Raw genomic sequence first — 21937 nt, forward strand, 5'->3', positions numbered from 1 at the left:
ATTCAAACATCTTTTTCTTTAGTGTGAAGGAGAAAAATGCAAAAGCAAAAATAAATACTGTGAAACTGCATTTCAAAATCATAGAGGGAGAAGGAAAAATAAATGTGGTGTTGTTGAAAGTTAAAAGAGAAAAATATGCACCTTTCATATCTGGCATCCCAAACTACATGAGGTAGAAAATAAAGATTGACATGTTCCAAAACATTTAATCTCAGTGAGAATATTTTTACAAAAAAGGGCTATAAAATAGCAATTCACCACTTAAGTTTAACCAAATAAGATGACATCTCGTTTTGTTAGGTTTTAAAGGAAAAATATATTGCTCTGTTTTTCAGTTAGTTGCATTAGTTGGAACAGTGAACACAAGAAGATACTGCACCATTTTAATTAATCCAATCTTTAAAACTAAATTTCCCTAAATTTCTCAGAGGTCTGAGACCACGCTGAAAAGAGTGAAAAATAGACTGGAATATATCAGGGCACATTGATTAAAAGCCTGGGTTATAAGATGGAATTTAACTGGAGTCAACACTTAGCCACTAACTTTTAAATTTTTTTTTAATTAAAAAAATGTTTATAAATTTAGTAGAGATAAGGTCTCACTATGTTGGCCAGGTTGGTCTTGAACTTCTGGCCTCAAGCAGTCCTCCTGCCTTGGCCTCCCAAAGTGCTAGGATAACAGGCATGAGCCACTGCACCCGACCCCTAGCCACTACTTTTTAATTATGACCTCGGGCAAGTTACTTCCTTAAACATTAGTTTCTTCAACTATAGAGTAGAGGTTACAATCCATATCTAATATGATTAAATAAGATATCCCATCCCAGACACAAAATGATCAATATATGTTATTATGAATAGTCTAAAAGCCAAATTTTTCTAGGGATAAATACATTTTTAACTAAACAACATTTCTCTCACATATCACAATAATTTATAGAAACACATACTAATTTCTTCTGCTATGTATGAAATATTAATTTTAAACCTACATTTACTCTAATCCCATACATGCAAAAAGAGACACACCTATATCATGCACACACACACACACACACCCACACACACCTGGAACCATTTTCTTTTCAGACCATAGAATTAAAAGAATAATCATTTTGATTTCATTCCCAAAATATGCATTAATGTTGTCCACTGCTGTAATATTGTGAGCTCTTCTCATTTGAGTTTTTTTCCCAATTGAAATCATTTCTTTCCCAAATGAACTCTCCACAGATTTCTTGTTTAAAAAAAAACAAAAACTGAGATCAACATTTGAGAGTGATGTAGTTTATTTTAAAATTAGGCTTCTGCTTTTAGTTTAGCTGGAGATAATACAGTTCACAGTTAAACCAAATACAGAGCATCTCCTAACTTCTTGACCTGCTATTTTGATTAAAACGTCAAGAAAGTGCTTTAATAACAGTAATTAGAGAGTTTAGGACTGGACTTGTCATATTAATGGAAAGGAATTAGCAGGACATGCCATGATGTTCACTTTATTACTATTATGTTACTTTTTCCTATAAAACCCATAGGTAGATATGTCAGAATATTAAGCCTTTTTCCAAGGATAATTACATTATTTCACAAAACATGTAACTCATTTGGTGAAAACGTTCATGTCAATCAGCTTAACTGAAATGGTTAGGCAAGTTAGACAAAACAGTAAATTTGCTACTTTGGAGATGAAAGTACAGTTTAAATAAGAGATTTCAGTTTATTGTTTTATTTGAAAGGTAGATTCTTGGACCCTCACATAACAAATCGTAATTTATCAGAGCAGTTCTTAAGAACTTACATTTTCTGGAGCTCATAGTAAATTTTGAGAATCTGGCTGAGACCATGTGATAATAATTGAGTTCAAAGTGGCATTGCGTGGGGAAGCAGAGAAAAGCTGTGGAGTAATATTCGAAGCCCTGGGTGCGTGTCTGGATTCTACCTCTTCCTGGCTGTTTGATCTGATATAGTGATTTAACTTCCCTGAGCATTTATTTTCTCACATTTACCCATCAGAGTTGTTACAGGAAGCAGATGTGATAATGCCCATAAAAGCACTTTTGAATCTGTACATTGCCATATAAATGCAAGGCAGCATTATTATCATGGTTGTTGTTAGTACTAGCTTGGTGCAAAAGTAATTGCTGCTTTTGCCATTGAAAGTAATGACAAAAATCACAATTACTTTTGCACCAAACTACACCGTTTTAGTGACCATTCAACTGATCTAACAGTGTTGCTTTTTTCCCCATATAATGCTAAACGTTTTCAATAATCACCTATGTGTCAAGACATAAAATGCATTAGAGGCCAGCCACGGGGGGCTCACGTCTGGAATCTCAGCACTTTGGGAGGCTGAGGTGGGCTGATCACTTGGCGTCAAGAGTTTGAGACCAGCCTGACCAACAAGGTGAAACCCCATCTCCACTAAAAAAAATATAAAAATTAGCCGATTATGGTGGCGCGTGCCTGTAATCCCAGCTACTGAGGAGGCTAAGGCAGGAGAAGCATTTGAACCAGGAGGAAGAGGTTGCAGTGAGCCAAGATCGCACCACTGCACTCCAGCCTGGGTGACAGAGTAACTCCATCTCAAAATAAAAAAAAAAAACAACAACAGAAAGAAAATGCTTTAGATAATATGATTCAGGTGGGAACCAAGTAGGCAAGGCAGGTTAGCAGTGGCCGGCAGTTCAGGTTTGAGTTGAACCCGAAGTGATCGAAATAAACGGGGGAAGTGTTTGAAGGCAAAGTGGAGTTCAACGGGGTAACAGCAGTGTAGGGCATGTATGGAGAAATTAAATTGCACTGAGAGCAGATGGAAAATGAATGCCTATGCCTGAGTCTACCTAATAAAGATCTAAAAGTCATAAAGGCAGCAAGCTGAACATAAATCAGGCACAAAGGCTACAGCTGGAGCAGTAGGTGGAGTCCAGGCATGCACAAAAAAACACGAGATCATCTTTTTTGTTTTTTCATATTCAGCTAGGGAAAGACCTCTTTAGGGCACTGAATCAATCTCTTGGTCTCCTCATCGAAAGCACTCGTTAGAAATAAAATTAGAAAACAACCATGAATGTGATTTTCTGAAAAGTATAAATAGCATTGGATCAGAGTAATAAAGGCTGAGGAGGAGAAAAGGAAGAAGGCCTATTTTGAATATTTTCCCATTACTGACAGTAAGCCGGAAATGATGTCAGAGGATTACACAGTCATTTAGGTTGTTCGTCGGTTGCATGAGAAAGGGGTCATGCCTGCCACATCTCCTGAAATATCCTCAGCCCTCTCATTATCCATTCAACAGACATGAATCTGTCCAGTGCTTTGGATATTTTGGAATTACTTTCTTTCTTTCTTTCCTTTCCTTTTCTTTCTTTTTTTTTTTGAGATGGAGTTTTGCTCTTGTTGCCCAGGCTGGAGTGCAATGGCACGATCTGGGTTCACTACAACCTCTGCCTCTTGGGTTCAAGCGACTCTCCTGTCTCAGCCTCCCAAGTAACTGGGATTACAGGTATGTGCCATCACACCTGGCTAATTTCATATTTTTAGTATAGTCGGGGTTTCACCATGTTGGCCAGGCTGGTCTCAAACTCCTGACCCCAGGTGATCCACCAGCCTTGGCCTCCCAAAGTTCTGGGATTGCAGGCATGAGCTACTGTGCCCCGCTAGAAGTACTTTCTTTTTAATGTGCTAGACTATGGCCTGGGAGAGCAAGACAGACATGGCTCCTGTCCTCAGGAGGTAATGGCTTTCCTGTCTCATGCAGCATGTCCTTACTACAGATTGTTAGTGAAAGTGGTCATAATTATTCCCCCCCTATATCCCTATCCTTTTGCAATGTGACTGCAGATCCTATCAGCAAGAGATGGAGTCTAATTTCCCACCTTTTGAATCTAGGTTGGCAGGATGACTTTATTTGACCTATAACAAGCAAGGAGTTGACTGTATGCCAGTTCCTACTCTATGCCAAAAGAAGCTTTCCTCTCTTTTCTCTCTCTTGGAATCTGTGATCACCGTGAGAACAAGGCTGGGGTAACGTGCTAGAGGGTAAGAGTCCACGTGGAGCTAGTCATTCTTGCTGAGGCCACATAGATCAGCTGGCTGAGCACCCGCCCATCGGGCAGCTGCCCTCAGCCAGCCCAGCCAATACTAGAAGAATGGTCTAGCCAAGCCCCGTTCCAATGGCTGCTCTACAGAATTGTAAACTAAGTAAATGGTTGCTTCTAGCCACTAAATTTTGGAATGATTTGTTGCGTAGCAAAAGCTGACTGAGCAGCTCTCAACTGTGTAAGTATGACTCCAAGCTTATTTTGGGCACAGAATTTTTTCATTGGCTTATCAAATTACCTTGATAACTGCCAAATCGCCACTCCACTTTGTGCTGTATGGACATTGCCTCACTGGATAGTTGTCAGAATATAGACACCCTGGGAAGATTTGATATTGGATCTCTGATCTGCAGAATATGAAGTTGACTAATGTGCTTGAAATGTGACATATAGAGTATAATATATTCCTCAAAGAAAGTACAAATACATAAGGCAGAACATAAACATCCACAACCAACATAAACTTCAAACAAGTAGTTGAAAGGTTAAATGCAAATCCTGTTAGTTTTGTTTTCCAACATGATGGATCATGATGTGAAACAATGACTAAACACCTGTTTATCACAGTCTGGGTTTGTACAACTAATTCAACATATCCTATAGACACAGCCATCAAGTCTCCAATTTCTCCTTCAAGTCATTTGATTATGTTGATATATTATTGCAACTATCACTAGCAGCTTATGTATTGTTCCAGTTGTCTGGTTGTAACTGCTTTAATTCTAATGATGACACATCAGTGGAGATTAGCTAAAGGGAGCTTTGATTTGTCTTAATTTTTAAATATGTCAGAGCATCTTTTCCTCTTTTCCTGGTAGCCTCTATTCTGTGTCCGGCTGTCTCAGTTGGGCATTTTGGGACAGCAGCCAATTCCAGGGCTAATGTGTTTCTGCTGTTATCTTACACTAATGCTGCTTCATAGAGGCAGCGATGAAGATAAGGCCTAATTGGATGTATTTTTAAAGCAAACCTTTTAGCTACTTGGAACAGAACTCCTCCAATTAGCTTCTTTTCTATCTGGCTGTACAATAGCCATACTGATGTGAAAATGCTGAATTTGGAAGGGAATCAAGGGCAGTGTCGGGCAACTGAAGAATAATCATGCTTAACTCAGGAGAAATGCTCCACCAGATGGGCTCGGAGCTGTATTTCCACGAAGGCAGGTTGAGTGAAGGACAGCTGGGAGGTCATATGTGGCAAGAGGTCCTTGCAGTGGTCCAGGGTACATACTAAGCAGCCATGCTCTAGAGCCCAGCAAGACAGGGAAGGTACAGGTAGGGACTGAAGGAGAGTCAATGCTTCATAATGGCCATGATTTTGCTCCAATAGAAATATTTTACTTCAAAGCAAAATATTTTACCCTTAGCTGAGGACTAGGCATTTTAAGTTGCAGTCTTTAACATGTTATCCCCAGGTTGGTGAAAATCTATTTAAATCCCTGCCCTTTTAAAGTTCCTTACAAGATTCTAGCAGCCACTGAATAAGAGAGCTGCTTAGCATTAGGTTGGTGCAAAAGTAATGGCTATTTTTGCAACTACTTTTAAAAGGTAGCTCCTAGTAAAATGAGTAGGTTTAGCGGTCTTGATGTGGAAAAAAACATAGAGAAAAGAAGCAGAGTCAAAACCATTTCTTTCTGGCATTCATTTCTGAAATGGAATTAGAAGTGAGACATAATAGGTTAATAATTTCCCTTTGGCTGGAAGTGGGTCTGCCATCATTACCTCATGTTCTCTAGGGGGTGCGAGTTCATGTGTTCCTCTGAGCATCACTGAATACCAGGGGTATGAAGATTAATGTCGCCCATGACAGATGCATCTGGGCCATATTACATTAGTCCTCTGGTCAATTAGAAAGGTTGAGCCTGGGCTTGGCTGGACGGCAGAGTGGGGTATAGAGGGGACAGTGAGAGACAGGGTGTGGTCAAGAGACAGCAGGAAGAAGCCGCTGCACCCTGTGGTGTCAAAGGCCTCCCCTAGCTCTTCAACCATTTGACTTGCTATTCATTTCTCTGGAGCCATCCGTCCTCACAGTCCTGACCCCTGACTCTAGGAACTTTAGCCAAGATTTTGACTCCAGCCTTTACTTCCTAGGAAGTTTGAATTTGAATTCACTGTTAAAAAAATTATACAGGCTGTGATTTTTGGATACTGGCATCATTATTTAAAATTTACTTACTTAGATTAATATTAAAAATTAAGCCATGTATTTGATTGATTTTATAGATCAGAGGTCAAAGTTAGCCAACCAGTGACTTAACCATGTAGTATTAACTTGGAGACAGCCTTTTCTCTTTCCTCTTTGTTGATTTCCCATATGATTATGACATTGTGTGTAAGTGTTGAATATTTTGTGTAGGTCCCCATTTGTACTCTTCTGGGTGCAGAAATACACCTTCCAAAAGCTAGTCACTATTCACCCTATTATCTCCAACAAGCATGAGGTCTGTTAAAAATTGTTTAATCTAATAATATTTCTTAGATTAATATTCGTATGTTAAATATGATTCATATGTTAAATATATGATTCAGTCTAATATGTTTGATATTTGTGCTAGAGTTCAGGTAGCAAACCAATAGCTAAAGAGAAGTTAGGAATGGTCATCTTTTAATCTTTTCTCCTTTTCCATGATGCGAATTTTCTGTGAATATCTTGCATCCATGACCACAGCGGGCAAGGCACTGACCCTCTCTCTTTAATCACAGAGCCAGAGCAAGACTGGCTTTTGAGAAATAAGAGAGATTTTGGAGTGACATCTATGAATTATATAAATAATTCTGGGGAAAAGGAAAAGGATTCTAGATCAGAATTACTTCTACAATGTGCTAAAGTCATAAATTTTGCACAGAAGTAAAAGTCATAAAAATAGTTATTTTGAATAGTTTCATGGATTTCTCATTGGTGTATCTTTATACCTAAATGAATATGTACAGTCAAATATAAAGAACACAGTTTATATAACAAACCTCTTCTCTAACACTAGAACCACAATCTGCTCCCCTCTTCCCTCCATTCTCATCCTCTATAATGGATTAAACTCCTAGTTTGGCACAAAGATTTATAATTTTTTACGTCATCCCCAGTGGATGCACCTAATTCTAGAGGCTACGTACCTGATGATTAGTTCTATCCACTGTATTGGCCGTGGAGGGGTGGTCTCTAGTGTTCTGACGAATTCGAGTGGAGTTTTGTTGCTCGATGTTGGAAGAGGTTGGGATACAGAACTCTCTGAAGCATCGTTTGAAGTTTTCATCCAGAAATGCATAAAGGACTGGGTTGAGGCAGCTGTTTGTGTAACCTAGAGCAATGCAGAAGTGCCAAGAAACAGTCTGGAACGTAGTTTCCGGGATTGTAACTAAGGCTTTAATGATGACGTAAATGTGAATGGGAGTCCAGCAGATGATGAACACAGCCACCACCACCAGCACCATCCTGGTGATCCTTCGAAGATTCCTGTCCTTTTCTTTGGAGCCAGAGAGCATGCGGACGCTCTTGAGGCGCAAGATCATCAGTCCATAGCACACGGTAATGATGAGCACAGGCATGATGAAGGCAAAGATGAAAACACAGATCTTCAGCAGGTTTTCCCAGTACCAGCTTGGATGAGAGAATGTTAGTGTACAATCGATGGAACCTAGAAGAAAGGAATTTAAAGGAAAAATTAGTAGCAACATTTAATTATGTCATAAGGTGTTAACACTGCCATTTTGCTCATTCATTTTTAGCCTTGACCAGAGCTAACTTAAGGCTGTAAAGAAATTGTGGAAGAAACTCAGTTGTTTGTTACTTTTCAAAGAAAGTTTTACTTCTAATGTTTTTTGTTTTTTTTCTTAAATTTCTCATTTGCAGTCCACTTTGATCACATTAAGGTTTCATTAAGGGAACTAAAATGAACGTCTCAACATGAGCTAGATCCTCCATGAGGTCTACATTGATATAAAAAATGTAATAATTGTCCAAAGTCTCTAGGAGACTCCACGTAATGGATGTTTTCACTTCATTTTTTGATAGATTGTTCAATATTCTGATATTAGGTGTAGAAAGACAAATTTGCCATGTAATCAGCCACTTGAAAATTTTCAACAAGCCTCAGTGTAATACTCTTTGGGTTTAAGCTCCAATTACTCTTGGGAGAGCTATGTTCTAATTTACACACCATTTTTATGAAGTAAATACAGAGAAATCAGAAATAAATAGATTATATTCTCTTTAAAGGGTTTAATAGGCCTAAAATTATGAGGAAAATTCCAATTTTAAAGTATTCAAAGGCATTTTTTTTTACTAGAAAGAATAATTAAAATTACAATTTGACTAAGATGATGGACCTCTCTATAAATACTACTTTGCTTATGACATCACCGTATCAGGCTGTGAACCCTCCATCCCTCAGGCTGGTAACATCACTCACCTTGCCTGTATTTTGTTGTAGCCATGAACATTACAGGAAGACCAATGGCTGAAGAGAGGATCCAGTTGCAGACATTGATAATTTTGGCATTTCGGGGAGTACGGAAATCTAAGGCCTTGACAGGGTGGCAGACTGCAATGTATCGATCAACACTCATGGTGCAGAGGGTGAATATGCTGGTGAACATATTATAGTAATCTATGGAGATCACGATCTTGCAAAGGATGGTTCCAAATGGCCATGTTCCCATTAGGTAATTCACACTCTGGAAGGGGAGGGTACTGGTGACTAAGGCATCTGCCAGAGCAAGGTTGAAAATGTAGATGTTGGTGGCAGTCTTCATTTTGGTGTATCTAGGAGATAAAGGAAGAAGAGTGTCCGAGTCAGTAAAAGACACTCATGTAAAATACAGGTAAGCTTCCAATAATAAATTTGCATGAATTAATAGAAAGCTTTTTTGAGATTCGATATAGAATTATTTTCCAGTATTAGCTTGGCTATTTACAATGATGTCAATGATGTGCCTATGGGCTGAATAGCTGTAATAATAGCAATGATGCTGCTTTGTTGAGGTTTTTTTTTTTTTTTTTTTTTTTTTTTATAGATATGATCTTGCCCTGTTACCCAGGCTGGAATATAAAGGTATGAACAGGGCTCACTACAGCTTCAACCTCCTGGGCTCAAGAGATCCTCTTGCCTCAGCCTCCTGAGTTGCTGGGAGGTGCATGCTACCATACCCTGTTAATTTAAAAAAACTGTTGTAGGGATAGGGTCTTAACATGTTGCTCAGGCTGGTCTTGAACTCCTGGGCTCAATCAATCCTCTCTCCTCAGCCTCCCAAAATGTTGGGATTACAGGCACAAGCACACAGTGAGGTTTTTTGTTTTTTGGTATTGTGTCAGTCATTGTGATAGGTCCAATAGAAAGAGGGAGATTCCAGTCAAGTAGTAGAGGCAGTGACTGGATAGTAATTGTAAATATAAAAGAGAAAATTTTAGCTATATAAATATAGTTAAAATTATCAAGAATTATAATTGTGCACGTCTGTAGATAGTATGTACACGAACACATGCACATACAAACACACAGGATATTATGAAGCACAGAGATGAGGCAACTCACAGAGCATAAGGCAAAGGGAATAGCAGGAGTAAGATGTGGAAGGCATCCTGGAAGTGCAAGTTTAATCTCGAAGTACAAGTAGGATGATTGAGTTAGACACTTGGTAGGAGCAGGTCATTCTAGACAGAGAGGTAACAGAGAGAACCCCAACAAAGGTGTAGAGTTGGAGTGACCTGAGGTGTGTGTCAAGCACATTCTACCAGGGAATAGCAACGGATCTGACTGGGGAAAAAGAGAGGCCAGTACCTGAAGAACTTGTATGCCATGGTAAGAAAATTAGACTGTATCCAATCCATGATGAGGAACCCAAGTGTGTTTGCTTTGTTTTTATTTTTTAATGCTTTATTGAGGTAGAACTGACCTACATTAAATAACACATAATTAAAGTGTACAACTTGATAAGCTTTGATACATGTGTACACCTGTGAAACCACCACCATAATTAAGATCAGAGATTGGCAAACTATGGTGTGTAGATCCAACTGGGCCACTGCCTGTTTTTATAAATAGTTTTATTGGAACACGGATACACCCATTTAAAAACCCATGAGTGTTTTGATGCTACAATGGCAGAGTTCAATAATTGCAACAGAGATCAGATCACATGCAAAGCCTAAGTTACTTACTATCTTGCACTTTACAGAAAAAAAGTCAACTCCTGATCAAGACAATGACATCAATTGCCCCCAAAAGTGTCTTTGTGTAGCTCTTTAATCTTTCCTTTTTGCCACTCCCTGTCCTCATATCCCGCCCTCACTGTTCCTTAGGCAATTGCCAATCTTGGTTTTCTTTCTGTTCTTGTAGATTAGTTTGCATTTCCTAGAAGATGCAAACAGAATCATTCAGTATGTACTCTTTTTTTTGTGCTGCTTCTTTCACTCAGTGTAATTATTTTGAGATTCATCCATGTTGTTGCATATAACAAGAAATAATTCCTTTTTATTGGCAAGTAGTATTACTTATCCATTCTTCTGTTTTTTAATCCATTCACCTATCAATGGGAACTGAGTTGCATATAACTTTTGGATGTTACAAATAAACTGTTTATAATCATTCTTGTGCAAGTCTTTATATGCTTTTCTTTCTCCTGGGTAAGTATCTAGAAGTATCATATGCTTTCAAGGCCTGCAGAAATTAGAAATATGATAGTAGAATGGATAAGCAGGTACACTTGCAATAATATATTATATCTGATGGCAGAAGTATACCTTGCAAATATTGGACATCAATTTTTTTTTTTTTTAAGATTCCACATATATTTACCTTCATTTAGTAATAGTACCTCAGTTTCACTCTGGGAACCACTCATTTCCCATTCTCAGTCCAGGTGCTTTGTGATGGGCTCTATTATTAGTCCAGGGCGTGAAGATGTTCAGTGACTGGGGCTATGGTGAATGGCAAGGATGGTCTCATGTTCCAACCAGAGCCAGTGAGAGTTTATTCTGAGACTTACGGAGAAGGAGTGTAGTAGTTTTCCTGCAGGACCCACACCTGAGAAGATGTATGGTATGTAGTTGCTGGAGGAGCTTGTCTGAAAATGGACCTAATCCAGAGGATGTGGATTTGAGAGAATGAGAGAGAACCCCATACCTCAAGCCAGGCCCTTCTTGGGCTTCTGATTTACATGGTGCCATCAATTCCTTTTAAATGTTAGCTGTGTTTACTATTTTTCCATCACACGAGGTTGAGTCTAACTCATTCAGTCCAAGACGGCTGTTGGTTGGAGGCCCTTTCTTTCGGACTGAATTCTGTGTACAGGAAAGTGTTCTGGTTTCAATAACATCAGGAAAGTGATTTCATAAATCTCCTCAGGGTCAATAGGGTGGCTTTGTTACTGAAGCTTTAAAATTCTGATACCTGATCCGGTCTGCAATACTTGCAGAAGTTGCATTACTGCCAGAAAAGCTCCACATTTTCAGGGCTTTTTTTTTTTTTCTTGACTTGCTTTAGAAGTTTCACTCTCTGAACGGATTTTAAAGAAAAAGGTAGAGCCATTTAACTTGAGGAGAGAAAATAATGTGATTTTAGTTTGGACTCTAAATATGGCAAATATAAAAAGATAATGTAGACAAATACTCCAAAGTACAAAAACTAACAAAAAAGCAAAATGAAAACTATGGTTTTAAGATTTAGAATAATTGAACTTGGTGCTCAAGAAGTTTAAATATTTTTGATTTCTTTAATAAGCAGAAGTTTCTCCCCAAAAGCAGAAAATAAGTTTTGCTAGACTCACCGTTGGTTACAGACCTGCGTGATCTAAAGACATGCTTCATTGCATTCGCCACTTTCCTACCCAGCAGACCTTACTTTGTGCGGCTTATCTTTAATAGTGTTTTATGTTAAGTAACTGGTTCTTTACAGTTTTCTGACTCATCATACTTCTAACCTTTCCTTCAGGCTTATTTTAGCACTATTTCCAATGTATGTTTATTTTAATTTAAAAAAATCATTTCCTTCTCCAGAATGAGGTGTTTGACAAAAAAAAAAAACTTATGTCAGGGTTCAACATGGTGAAAGGAAACATGGTTATACACATGTTAATTGGCATGCTAGCCATTCCACAATGTGTATACATTTCAAAACATCATGTTGTACATGGTAAATATATATAATTTTATCTGTCAATTTACACAATAAAAATAATAAAAAAGAAAAGTGAATATTTATCTAAAAAAATTCTTTCAATGGACATTTTATAGGAATGATGCCGTTTAATTTTTCTCAATTTATTTAAAAAGCCTTCCTCTAAAGATAGCCAGCATTCTTACCCCAGTTACTCGTGCTGTGGATCACAGCAACATGTAAAAGGGGGCTCAGCGATCTTCTAAATATGTGAAAGAAAATCATACAAAGCTAAAGGATTAAGAATTCCAATTGCCTCCAGCATATACCCAAAGGCTTTCATCTGAAGAGATGGTCTAATCAGAAAAGGAGCAATGTGGGCTGGGCATGGTGACTCATGCCTGTAATCGCAGCACTTTGGGAGGCTAAGGTGAATGGATCACTCGAGATCAGGAGATGGAGACCAGCCTGGTCAACCCTATCTCTACTAAAATCAGAAAAATTAGCTGGGGGTGGTGGCAGGCACCTGCAATCCCAGCTACTCGGGAGGCTGAGGCAGGAGAATCGTACCACTGCATTCCAGCCTGAGCAACAGAGAGAGATTCTGTCTCAAGAGAAAAAAAAATGGGCAAGCTTTTCATTCTGTTCTGTTCTGATGTGGTGGCATGAATGTTGTCCCAGCAAAGTTCAATGGATGGTCAGAGTCGCACCATGGGCCTCGCACAGGAGAATAGGACTCAGAGTTAGCAAACTAGCAAAAGAAGTGACCTGCAGGAAGAATTATCTTTGCCATTCAGTTTACCTGAGTGGGTCTGAGTAGAACTCCTGGCTATTAAATCACAGGGCTTTTTCCTTCCTCCGTGCCTACTGCTTTGTACTGTGCTGTGAATGTGTTCTGTGTCAAAATGGGCAAAGAGAGACTCATCTGGACTCACAGGCAGTCCTGACATTGACCCTTCCTATGGTAGCCACTGAACTCCGTCTTCTGCTCTAAGCAGTGGCCCACGCTGTTTCTTTCTCATTATCCCATTAAAATTTTTGTAGTAGGTATTTCTTTAACTTTGGTCTAGATGATCAAATAGCTGTTTTATGAATTCAAACAAATTTACCACACTATTCATTTTTGAAAAATATTGTGTTCTTCTGAGAACCGTCAGTGTTTGACCTATTAGAGTGATTTTTATGGAGCTTCCAGAAGCGTTGGGGAAAAGGCATTGTGAGACCCATTTGTTGGCAGCTCACCTGTTCTTTTATGTTGTATATATGACTTTTGTTTATAAATGTTCTTCCTTTCTTATGGTTATAAAATAATTCCTATTTATCTTTTGACCTATTCTTCACACGTTTCTCCAACTATTTCTACTTACGAAAATGTGATTGATTTTGACCCATTTGTGCTAAGTGAAGCCAGATTGAATAAATTACCTCTGTACACCTGATGGGCTTTGTAAACTTCTGTTTAGTTTTGTGGTTAATTCTCTCTTTTTTTTTTTTCTCGCTCTGTCATCAGACTGGAGTGCAGTGGGGCGATCTTGGTTTACTGTAACCTCCGCCTCCCGGGTTCCAGCAATTCTCCTGACTCAGCCTCTGGAGTAGCTAGGACTACAGGCGAGCGCCACCACACCTAGCTAATTATTTTTTGTACTTTTAGTAGAGATGGGGTTTCACCATGTTGGCCAGAATGGTCTTGATTCCTTGACCTCGTGATCCACTCGCCTCGGGCTCCCAAAGTGCTGGGATTACAAGCGTGAGCCACCGCACCTGGCCTGTAGTTAATTCTTTGAAATGTGATGATCATGTCTCAGTACAGAAATAAAACTGATCAAGAGAGTGAGAGGAGGAAGGACACATTTTAGAATCCAACTTGTGTGTGTTTTTTATTTTAATTCCACATCATGGCCTTCATATTGCTCAACTACCTTTTTCATACGTTCACAATAGAGTCAGTGGTGACAGACAGAAGAGTTTCACCTCTTTTGGGGCTGATTTTTCTGACTTTTCATTTTTTTTTACCAAGTGGTGTGAAGAAAGATACCTAATTCAGTAAGAATTCAAGGAGCCCCTCTTATATGTCCATCATTGAAATGATGCTTGGAAAGATATATTTCCTGCAATTGCCATGACTTTTATGTCCACTTACCCTCACATAGAAATTAACTTTTTTAGTTGAGGAAAAAAAACCTCCCTAGAGTGTTATCCTTTAATATTCATAATTAGTTGGATCAATCCAATGAAATAAAGATAATTTCCTACACTTCAAGTAATTATTTAGACAAAGACTGTGGTCAAATGAGTATCTACCTGAATTAATTTTATCCATTATTATCTATCTATTCCATTCTGATATCCCAGGTGCGTTTTTACTTGTGTGTGTGTGTGTGTGTGTGTGTGTGTGTGTGTGTCTGTGGGGGAGTTCTAAAATAAGAAAAAACATAATCAAAACTAGTGATTATCCTTTCATTGGTATTAACATGGAGAAAGACTACATATTAGGTCCTTTTATTGTATTATATTCTCCACCATCTTAATGAAGAGGAGAATGGAGGACTTCTCACTTTGCTATAAAATGTTGTGAAACATTTAATTTACATTTATTTCAAAGCAATGTTATGTGGTTAATGACATTTCCAATGAGCTACTATCAGCAAAGGGAAAGAGTGGTGATATCAGACAAGGAACTATTGCTTGCTAGTTTGCCGCAAAAAGAGAAGATGGGGAGAGGTCAGTATGAAATTAAGCAAAGAGGCATCTCCATCCAGAGGACAAGTGGCTGTTTCCATCTCTGTGTGTCACCAGAGTAGGATGACTATCCGTCTTCTTGGTGGCATGTCACTCTTTCTCTCCACATTGTCTTCGCTGCGTTGTCCTCCCCCAGTCTTCTCTGCTTTCTTCCTCCTCCAGGTCCCCTAATGACAAACCTTGAGTAAACTATCTGTCAGACAGAGCAAGGGGAAGTTGCTTTCTCAGAACCATGATGAACTTTGTATATAGAAAACGTAAAATGAATAACTAATGATATTTTTCTTTTTGCATTTGGTGCTTGAAAATATCAGAGGAAAATCTATGTATCCTCATAATAACTGTGTAGAAGCTCATGGCACACATTTCTATTGTGTCACCTCTCCTGCTAATCTCATTGTTTCATTCTCTCTTGGTTTCTATTGGCCTGCCTTCTCCTTTATTTCTCTTATTTTTTGGTATGCATTTTTGTAAGGCTCTTCAAATTCTTGTTTTGGAATTGGAAACTGGAGTGGAGGGTGTGGAGAGAACATGGCCGCATGTCACTGCACTACCCCTCTGGGTGTGGGAAAGGAAATGGAAAGAGAGATGCTTCCATTACAGCCAAGAGACCTTACTTTCCCATTTTTGTATTATGCTTTCTGGAAGTGCCCATTTCCTGCATTATTCGATTTCTGAAAACTTTACTTCAGGACATGAATAGCACTTATCAGAAGTTTCTAAAAAATGACATGTTTTGCTTCTCTGATTTCTGTATTCTGTGATAAATAGTATTTATGTATTATAGAAAAATGTTACTATGCTATATTTGCTGATATATATATATATCAGATTACATATATATGCAGTTATAACTAGATGAAATATTCCTATTTGTGGCTTTGGTTTTTGTTTGCAAATATATAGAAGATTTATTTTTTTGGACCAAAGACTTTGAAAACAGCATTGAAGCATCCATCTCAGGAGCTAGAGCTTTTCGATTTACAGAGAACACTGCTTTGCTTTTATTCTAAGAACCTGATATTTAGAGCTTAGAAATAACTTACATTTCAAACTCATAACTTCTAAGAAGAAAGGTCATTTCTTATATTTTAGGATCTGGGAATTTTATAAATGAAAAATCAAGTATGCATTACTAGCAACTTCAAATCATGGTATATAGCCCTAAGTATTTCTGTAATATAGAAGAGACAAAGAAAACAACTTCAAAATATAATAAAACAATTTCATCATTATTAATATTAGAAAATTACTTTTTGTAGAAGTGCAAGCATATGCTGTAGATTTTAAATTTCTAGAGAGCTTAGACTACTAGTAAAATTATTTTTTACTGCACTTAGTACAACAAATATAAGGCTTAATATATACTTTTGGTAATGACATTGTACGTATAATCACTCAATAGAAGTAAAATGTGAAAAGTAACATGGATAGAATAATTTAACAAAATAAAATAGAAAAAAATAATCCATTCAGCATAGAACCCAGCACAAGATGGGCACCAGCAAATACTCGTTGAATGGAATTTAAATAAAGAAATAAGGGCTTGGGTTATTTTATCTTTTGTGTGTAGGATAGAACATTTTTTTCTTGGGAGACCAGCAATTTTTGAAGTAAGAATGAAGAGGGAATATTTGTTTTTGATATGCCAATTCACTGTCAAATTAAAAAAAAACTTCAATCATAGAAAGTCATGGAATAATGAGAGGATCCCAATGAGACTTTGAAGATCACATTGTCTAAGAGTAAAAGGGGTGATATCAAGCCTCTGAATCCTGCTACAGGAAAGGAACTATTGCTTGCTAATTTGCCTCAAAAAGAGAAGACCGGAAGAGGCCTCTATGAAATTAAGCAAAGAGGCACCTTTGCTTGATAGTGAAGGACCCGAGGCACAGAGAGGTACAAGTATTTGAGGCTTTTCTGCCATTTCTCTAGACTCCATCTAAAACTAAAGTGGAGTCTAGCTTGCATTGCGGGCCACGTGTATTTCTAGGAGTGCATTGCTGAGCATGTTATAAGCAGTGTGTCCCAGAAATACTCTTCCGCCTCTCTGGCCACACTGAGGTAGGCATGTAAAGCTTTCTTATCTTCTTTTCAAAGATGACTGTGCTGAAAGTATCTTGGAAATCTTGAGACATTTTCTCATTATAGTGAATGCTGTAACAGTCATAGTTGTTTATTTTTTCCATATCCTTTGCATTCTTTTCTTTTTTTCCATTTATTTACTTATTTATTTATTTATGAGAAGGAGTCTGGCTCTGTTGCCAGGCTGGAGTGCAGTGGCGCTATCTCAGCTCACCGCAAGCTCCGCCTCCCGGGTTCACGCCATTCTCCTGCCTCAGCTTCCTGAGTAGCTGGGACCACAGGCGCCCACCACCACGCCCGGCTACTTTTTTCTGTGTTTTTAGTAGAGACGGGGTTTCACCGTGTTAGTCAGGATGGTCTCAATCTCCTGACCTCGTTATCCACCCGCCTCGGCCTCTCAGAGTGCTGGGATTACAGGCGTGAGCCACCGCGCCCGGCTCTGCTTTATTTTCTTACAATCCGTGGTTTGAACCTATCAGTTCTATGTAAACTGACTCCCAACCTCTCTGTTCCCAGATTTGTGACTACGTTTTCTCCTTTTGTTTGGACATCTGTGCCTGCTTGTCGTATTGGTTTCTCAGAGACAATACTTCTCAAAAGGCACTTACTCTTTCTCACCTCTTCATCCCACCACCAACACAATGAGAACAACACAATAATCAGTAAAATCACTTAGGAAGATACAACAAATGGAGAATTGAGATTATTAGAAAGAAGGATCAACAAGATTTAATTATTTTTTAGAAGGAGGGAATGAAAGAAGGGTGTAATGTGACTTCCGCATTTCTAGCATGGGAGAATGAATAGATGACAATAGCGTTGTCTAACAGAGAAGGCAGAGAGGAAAAGCAGATTTGGTGTTGACACTTTGGATGTATGCTGTTGTAGGACAAAGGAGACTGTTCATTAAGCCATTGGAAATGTCTACAGTTTAGCCGGAGCCACTCACGTACGGGTCACCAGACTCTAGATAATGATTCTCTAATGCGAGCAGATGGGATGGCTCTGTGCTGTGATGCAGAATGGAAAGAATGCTGAAGGCAGAGAAGGATCAAGTTCCAGAAAAAAACAGAGAGGAAAAGAGGGAGTGAGACGGGGAGGAAAGATAGGAATGCACTTTGCAGACTATATCAGAAATACGTGAGTGTGAGAGAAATGAGGTTTGAAATGTCAGGCAGAAGCCAATCTGTGGGAAATTTTTTAAATCATCTTACACACGTTTTTGTAAGTAGAGGATTTGATTTTTATCATATCTAATCAAAGCAATTCTCATCTATCATGACTATAGCTGATTATACACGTAAAATGCAATTATTTATGGACTATAACTTTTGATGGCAATTGTTTTGAAATACAATTTGTCAGGATTCTTGCATTTGAAGGTGTTAAGTTTGCTGCACTACTAAAGCCATGAGTATGTCTGTATGTGAAATCACATATTTCATGCGTCTTAACATATTGGATTACATTTCACTTATGTGATAAAAACTTTCCTGATAAATCTTATAGCTCATATAAGAAATGATCCTGATAGAAATGTGCCCAAATCTGACAATCTTACAAATTTAAATGACAATTCCAGGATCAATTTGCAAACTAAAAAATTATGTAAAATATCAATAAAAATAAATAAATTTTTCATTAATCATGCTAGACAAACTAATTATTATTCCCTTTTTCCATATAGAAAATGATCATCTGAAATTTTAATCAAATAATCAGGCATTCCTAAAGTATGCAGCCTACCATTTAAGAAAGCATTACAGAGGTATGGCAGGGAGTTAACTAGCAAAAATATTTATTTTTCTGACCAGGTGCAGTTGCCCACGTCTTTAATCCTAAGCTCTTTGGGAGGCCAAGGTGGGAGGATCCACTGAGACTAGGAGTTCAAAGCTGCAGTGATCTACGATCATGCTACTGCACTCCAGTCTGGGCAATAGAGCAAGATCTCATCTCTAAAAAATGAAAACAAATTAAAAAGATAAAAAAAGTATCTTTTCTGAATTTTGTGATATCTGTGCTATTTGTCAAATTTGAAAACTTTATATTTGTAAATCATTTTTCCATTGAATTATCTGCTTTAGTTTCTTATTTTTACTTGTGATTTTTTATCGTTTTCTTACAGAGCACTCCAGTGTGTATGAGTTTTGAGCCCCACCCTACATATTTCCAGCCCCTCCCTGCTCACCTCTCAACTCTGGCTCTCAGAGCTGTTCCTGGAGGGAGCCTGATGATCTCTCTGGTGTCTCCCCTGGATTTCTGCCACAAGACTCTAGAGGGCTCACTTCCCACATGCAGCGCAGGTGCCTCTGGCTGGCACAAAAGTTCCCAACTCCATGAACCTCCTTTATCCCATTTTGGGTCTCCTCCTCATATTAAAAGACCATTTCAGTTTCTCTTTGCCAAGCGTCATCTGGCCAGATTTCTACTCCCCTCTAGCTACTCCAGGGGACCCTGGGACACTCTGTGAAGTGTCTCTCTCCAGAATTCCAGTCAGGTGAGAGGTCACATCTTTTATTGTTTTGGATTCCTTTTGTTTATTTCCCCATAAAGAGTTTTTCCTGGAGTGAGGGAATGAGATGATCAGTTGGTAAAGGCAGGGCTCACACTGAGTTAATTTCTCCTGCTCTCTTTCTCCTATCCTCTCAAATGTCTTTCCCCAACCCAGAATGTTTTCCTCTCTCCTGTCTTCCTCTCTGTGTGGCAGGATCATCAACATTTTCAACAGCTTTTATTTTCTAATGTATGACCTATTGCATAAGCTGTATTCTTTCAGTTTTTAGGATGACCTTTCTTCCCCTCCGCCCCCTTCCTGAGATAAGGTCTGGCTCTGTCGCCCAGGCTGGAGTGCAGTGGCACAATCATGACTCACTGCAACTTTGACCTCCTCTGTTCAAGCGATCCTCCTACCTTAGCCTCCCAAGTAGGTGGGACCACAGGCATGCATCACCATGCCTGGCTAATCTTTTGTACTTTTTGTAGAGATGAGAGATGGGGCTTCACCATGTTGCCCAGGCTGGTCTCAAATTCCTAGGCTCAAGAGATCCTCCCTCCTTGGCCTCCCAAAGTGCTGGGATTACAGGTGTGAGCCGCCACATGCAGCCTAGGATATGTTTTTCATAATTAAGTGCAAGCTTTCAGAATTCATGAAAAACATTTTCCTTTCTCATCCATCTAGTTTTGCATCTTAAAGCTAAAGCTTTCAAAATTCTGTAATGGAATTGATAGTCAATGGCTCTCCCTGTGGGTTCTTTTTCCCTTTCTTGGAAATACAGGCTTACTCTCATAGTCTGGTTTTAAGGATAACAGACCTGCAGCATAAAAAGGAATGACTGAAAGGGGATATACGCAATGGATATTATTTTTGTTTCTTATTTTTGCTAAGTGCCTATTAGGTCACTGGTAAGGAAATTAAATAGGCAGTTGGAATGTGGAGTTTAGAAGAGAGGACAGGGCTAGTGATGTGACTTTGGGAGTAGTAGACATATGGGTAGTTTATAAAGCATGGAACTGAGGAAGAAAACTTAAGGAGAAAGTATATGCACGGAAGAGAAGAGGGCCTAGGTTAAAGCTCTGAGAAAGTAGAGGAACTTAGAAATGGCCAGAGAATTTAAGCAAGAAACCCAGAGCTGGGGTTAAGGAAGTCAAAAGAAGAAAGATTACCATGAAGTCTATAGTGGTCAAATTTGCTGAATGCAAGGTGATGGAGTAACAGAAATATGTTCACTGCCTTTGACAAAATACCTGTTAAGAACCTTGGCAAATTCCATGGAGTAGTAGGGTTGGATGATAAACAGATATGAGTTTAAAAAAAAAAAAGTAAATGGGGAGTGAGGATCTGGAAGTCAATGATTTAGAAACGTCTTTGGAGATATTTTGGTACCAAGAGGGAAAGAGAACTGTGAGTTCAAGAAAGATTTTTGTTTTTGTTTTAATTAATTAATTAGTTTTTATTTTTATTTTTATTTTCTGAGATGGAGTCTCACTCTGTTGCCCAGGCTGGAGTGTGGTGGCACCATCTCAACTCACTGCAATCTCCACCTCCCAAGTTCAAGCAATTCTTCTTCCTCAGCCTCCTGAGTAGTTGGAATTACAGACGTGTGCCACCATGCCCAGCTAATTTTTGTATTTTTAGTAAAGACAGGGTTTCACCATGTTAGCCAGGCTGGTCTTGAACTCCTGACCTCAAGTTATTCACCCACCTCAGCTTTACAAAGTGCTGGGATTACAGGCATGAGCCACCATGCCTGGCCTTATTTCGTTTTTTAAAAAACGTGATTTGAATGTTGGGTGAAGTGGCTCATGCCTGTAATCCCAGCACTTTAGGAGGCCGAGGTGGGAGGATCACTTGAGGCCAGGAGTTCAAGACCAGCCTGGCCAGCGTGGTGAAACTCCGTCTCTAAAAACAAAACAAAACAAAAATCCTAGAAACAACCTCCTTATGATTTGATATACTAGAGAATGTATGTGTGCTACTAAATCATGTTGTAGCAATGAAAACTTGAAGAAGCAGGGAAAATAGAGTATGAACAATGTCCTTGACAAACTGAAAGGGGGTGGGGTTTGGAGCACATGCGGATTGGTTGATTTCTTCTTGATTATGACGAGCAACAAGACTAAAAATATGGGTACAGATACAGAAGAGGCTTGTAGATCTGTTGAGAACTTTTTTTGCCTGCTTTTATTGTTTTATTAATTGAAAGCCCTCTATTAACCTCATTTTTTTCTGTTTTATAATTTTCATTTGTTTTACTTGTCAGCAAAACTTCAAGAAAGAATCCATATTCACTGTCCTGAATTCAATTGGAAAGGAACAAAATGAGTATTTGTTGGATGAATAAATAAAATAAAACCCAGAAGTATCCATGAAAGGAAATGATAGAGAAGAAAAGGTCGGAGGTCTAGAAGAGAAGAGAACAGG

The 21937-nt window shown here is 38.6% G+C and overlaps 1 protein-coding gene across 7 annotated transcripts in view; it reads right to left on the bottom strand.

Moving 5' to 3' along the window:
* Positions 1–21937, bottom strand: part of OPRM1 (opioid receptor mu 1) — a 121640-nt gene that overhangs the window by 17999 nt on the left and 81704 nt on the right. For 4 of the 7 annotated variants that reach the window (XM_050786796.1, XM_050786799.1, XM_050786797.1 and 1 more), the window contains exons 2-3: positions 8509–8861; positions 7214–7734 (exon numbers count right to left, since the gene is read on the bottom strand). In XM_050786796.1, coding sequence (XP_050642753.1) covers positions 7214–7734; positions 8509–8861 — 874 coding nt within the window. Of the gene's footprint in view, positions 1–4341; positions 4451–5134; positions 5385–6727; positions 6878–7213; positions 7735–8508; positions 8862–21937 lie in introns of those variants that run through there. The other 3 variants (XR_007724860.1, XM_050786794.1, XM_050786798.1) reach the window with 3 other exon arrangements.

The sequence above is a fragment of the Macaca thibetana genome, chromosome 4 (assembly GCF_024542745.1).
Source record: "Macaca thibetana thibetana isolate TM-01 chromosome 4, ASM2454274v1, whole genome shotgun sequence".
In the NCBI taxonomy this organism is placed as follows: Eukaryota; Metazoa; Chordata; class Mammalia; order Primates; family Cercopithecidae; genus Macaca; species Macaca thibetana.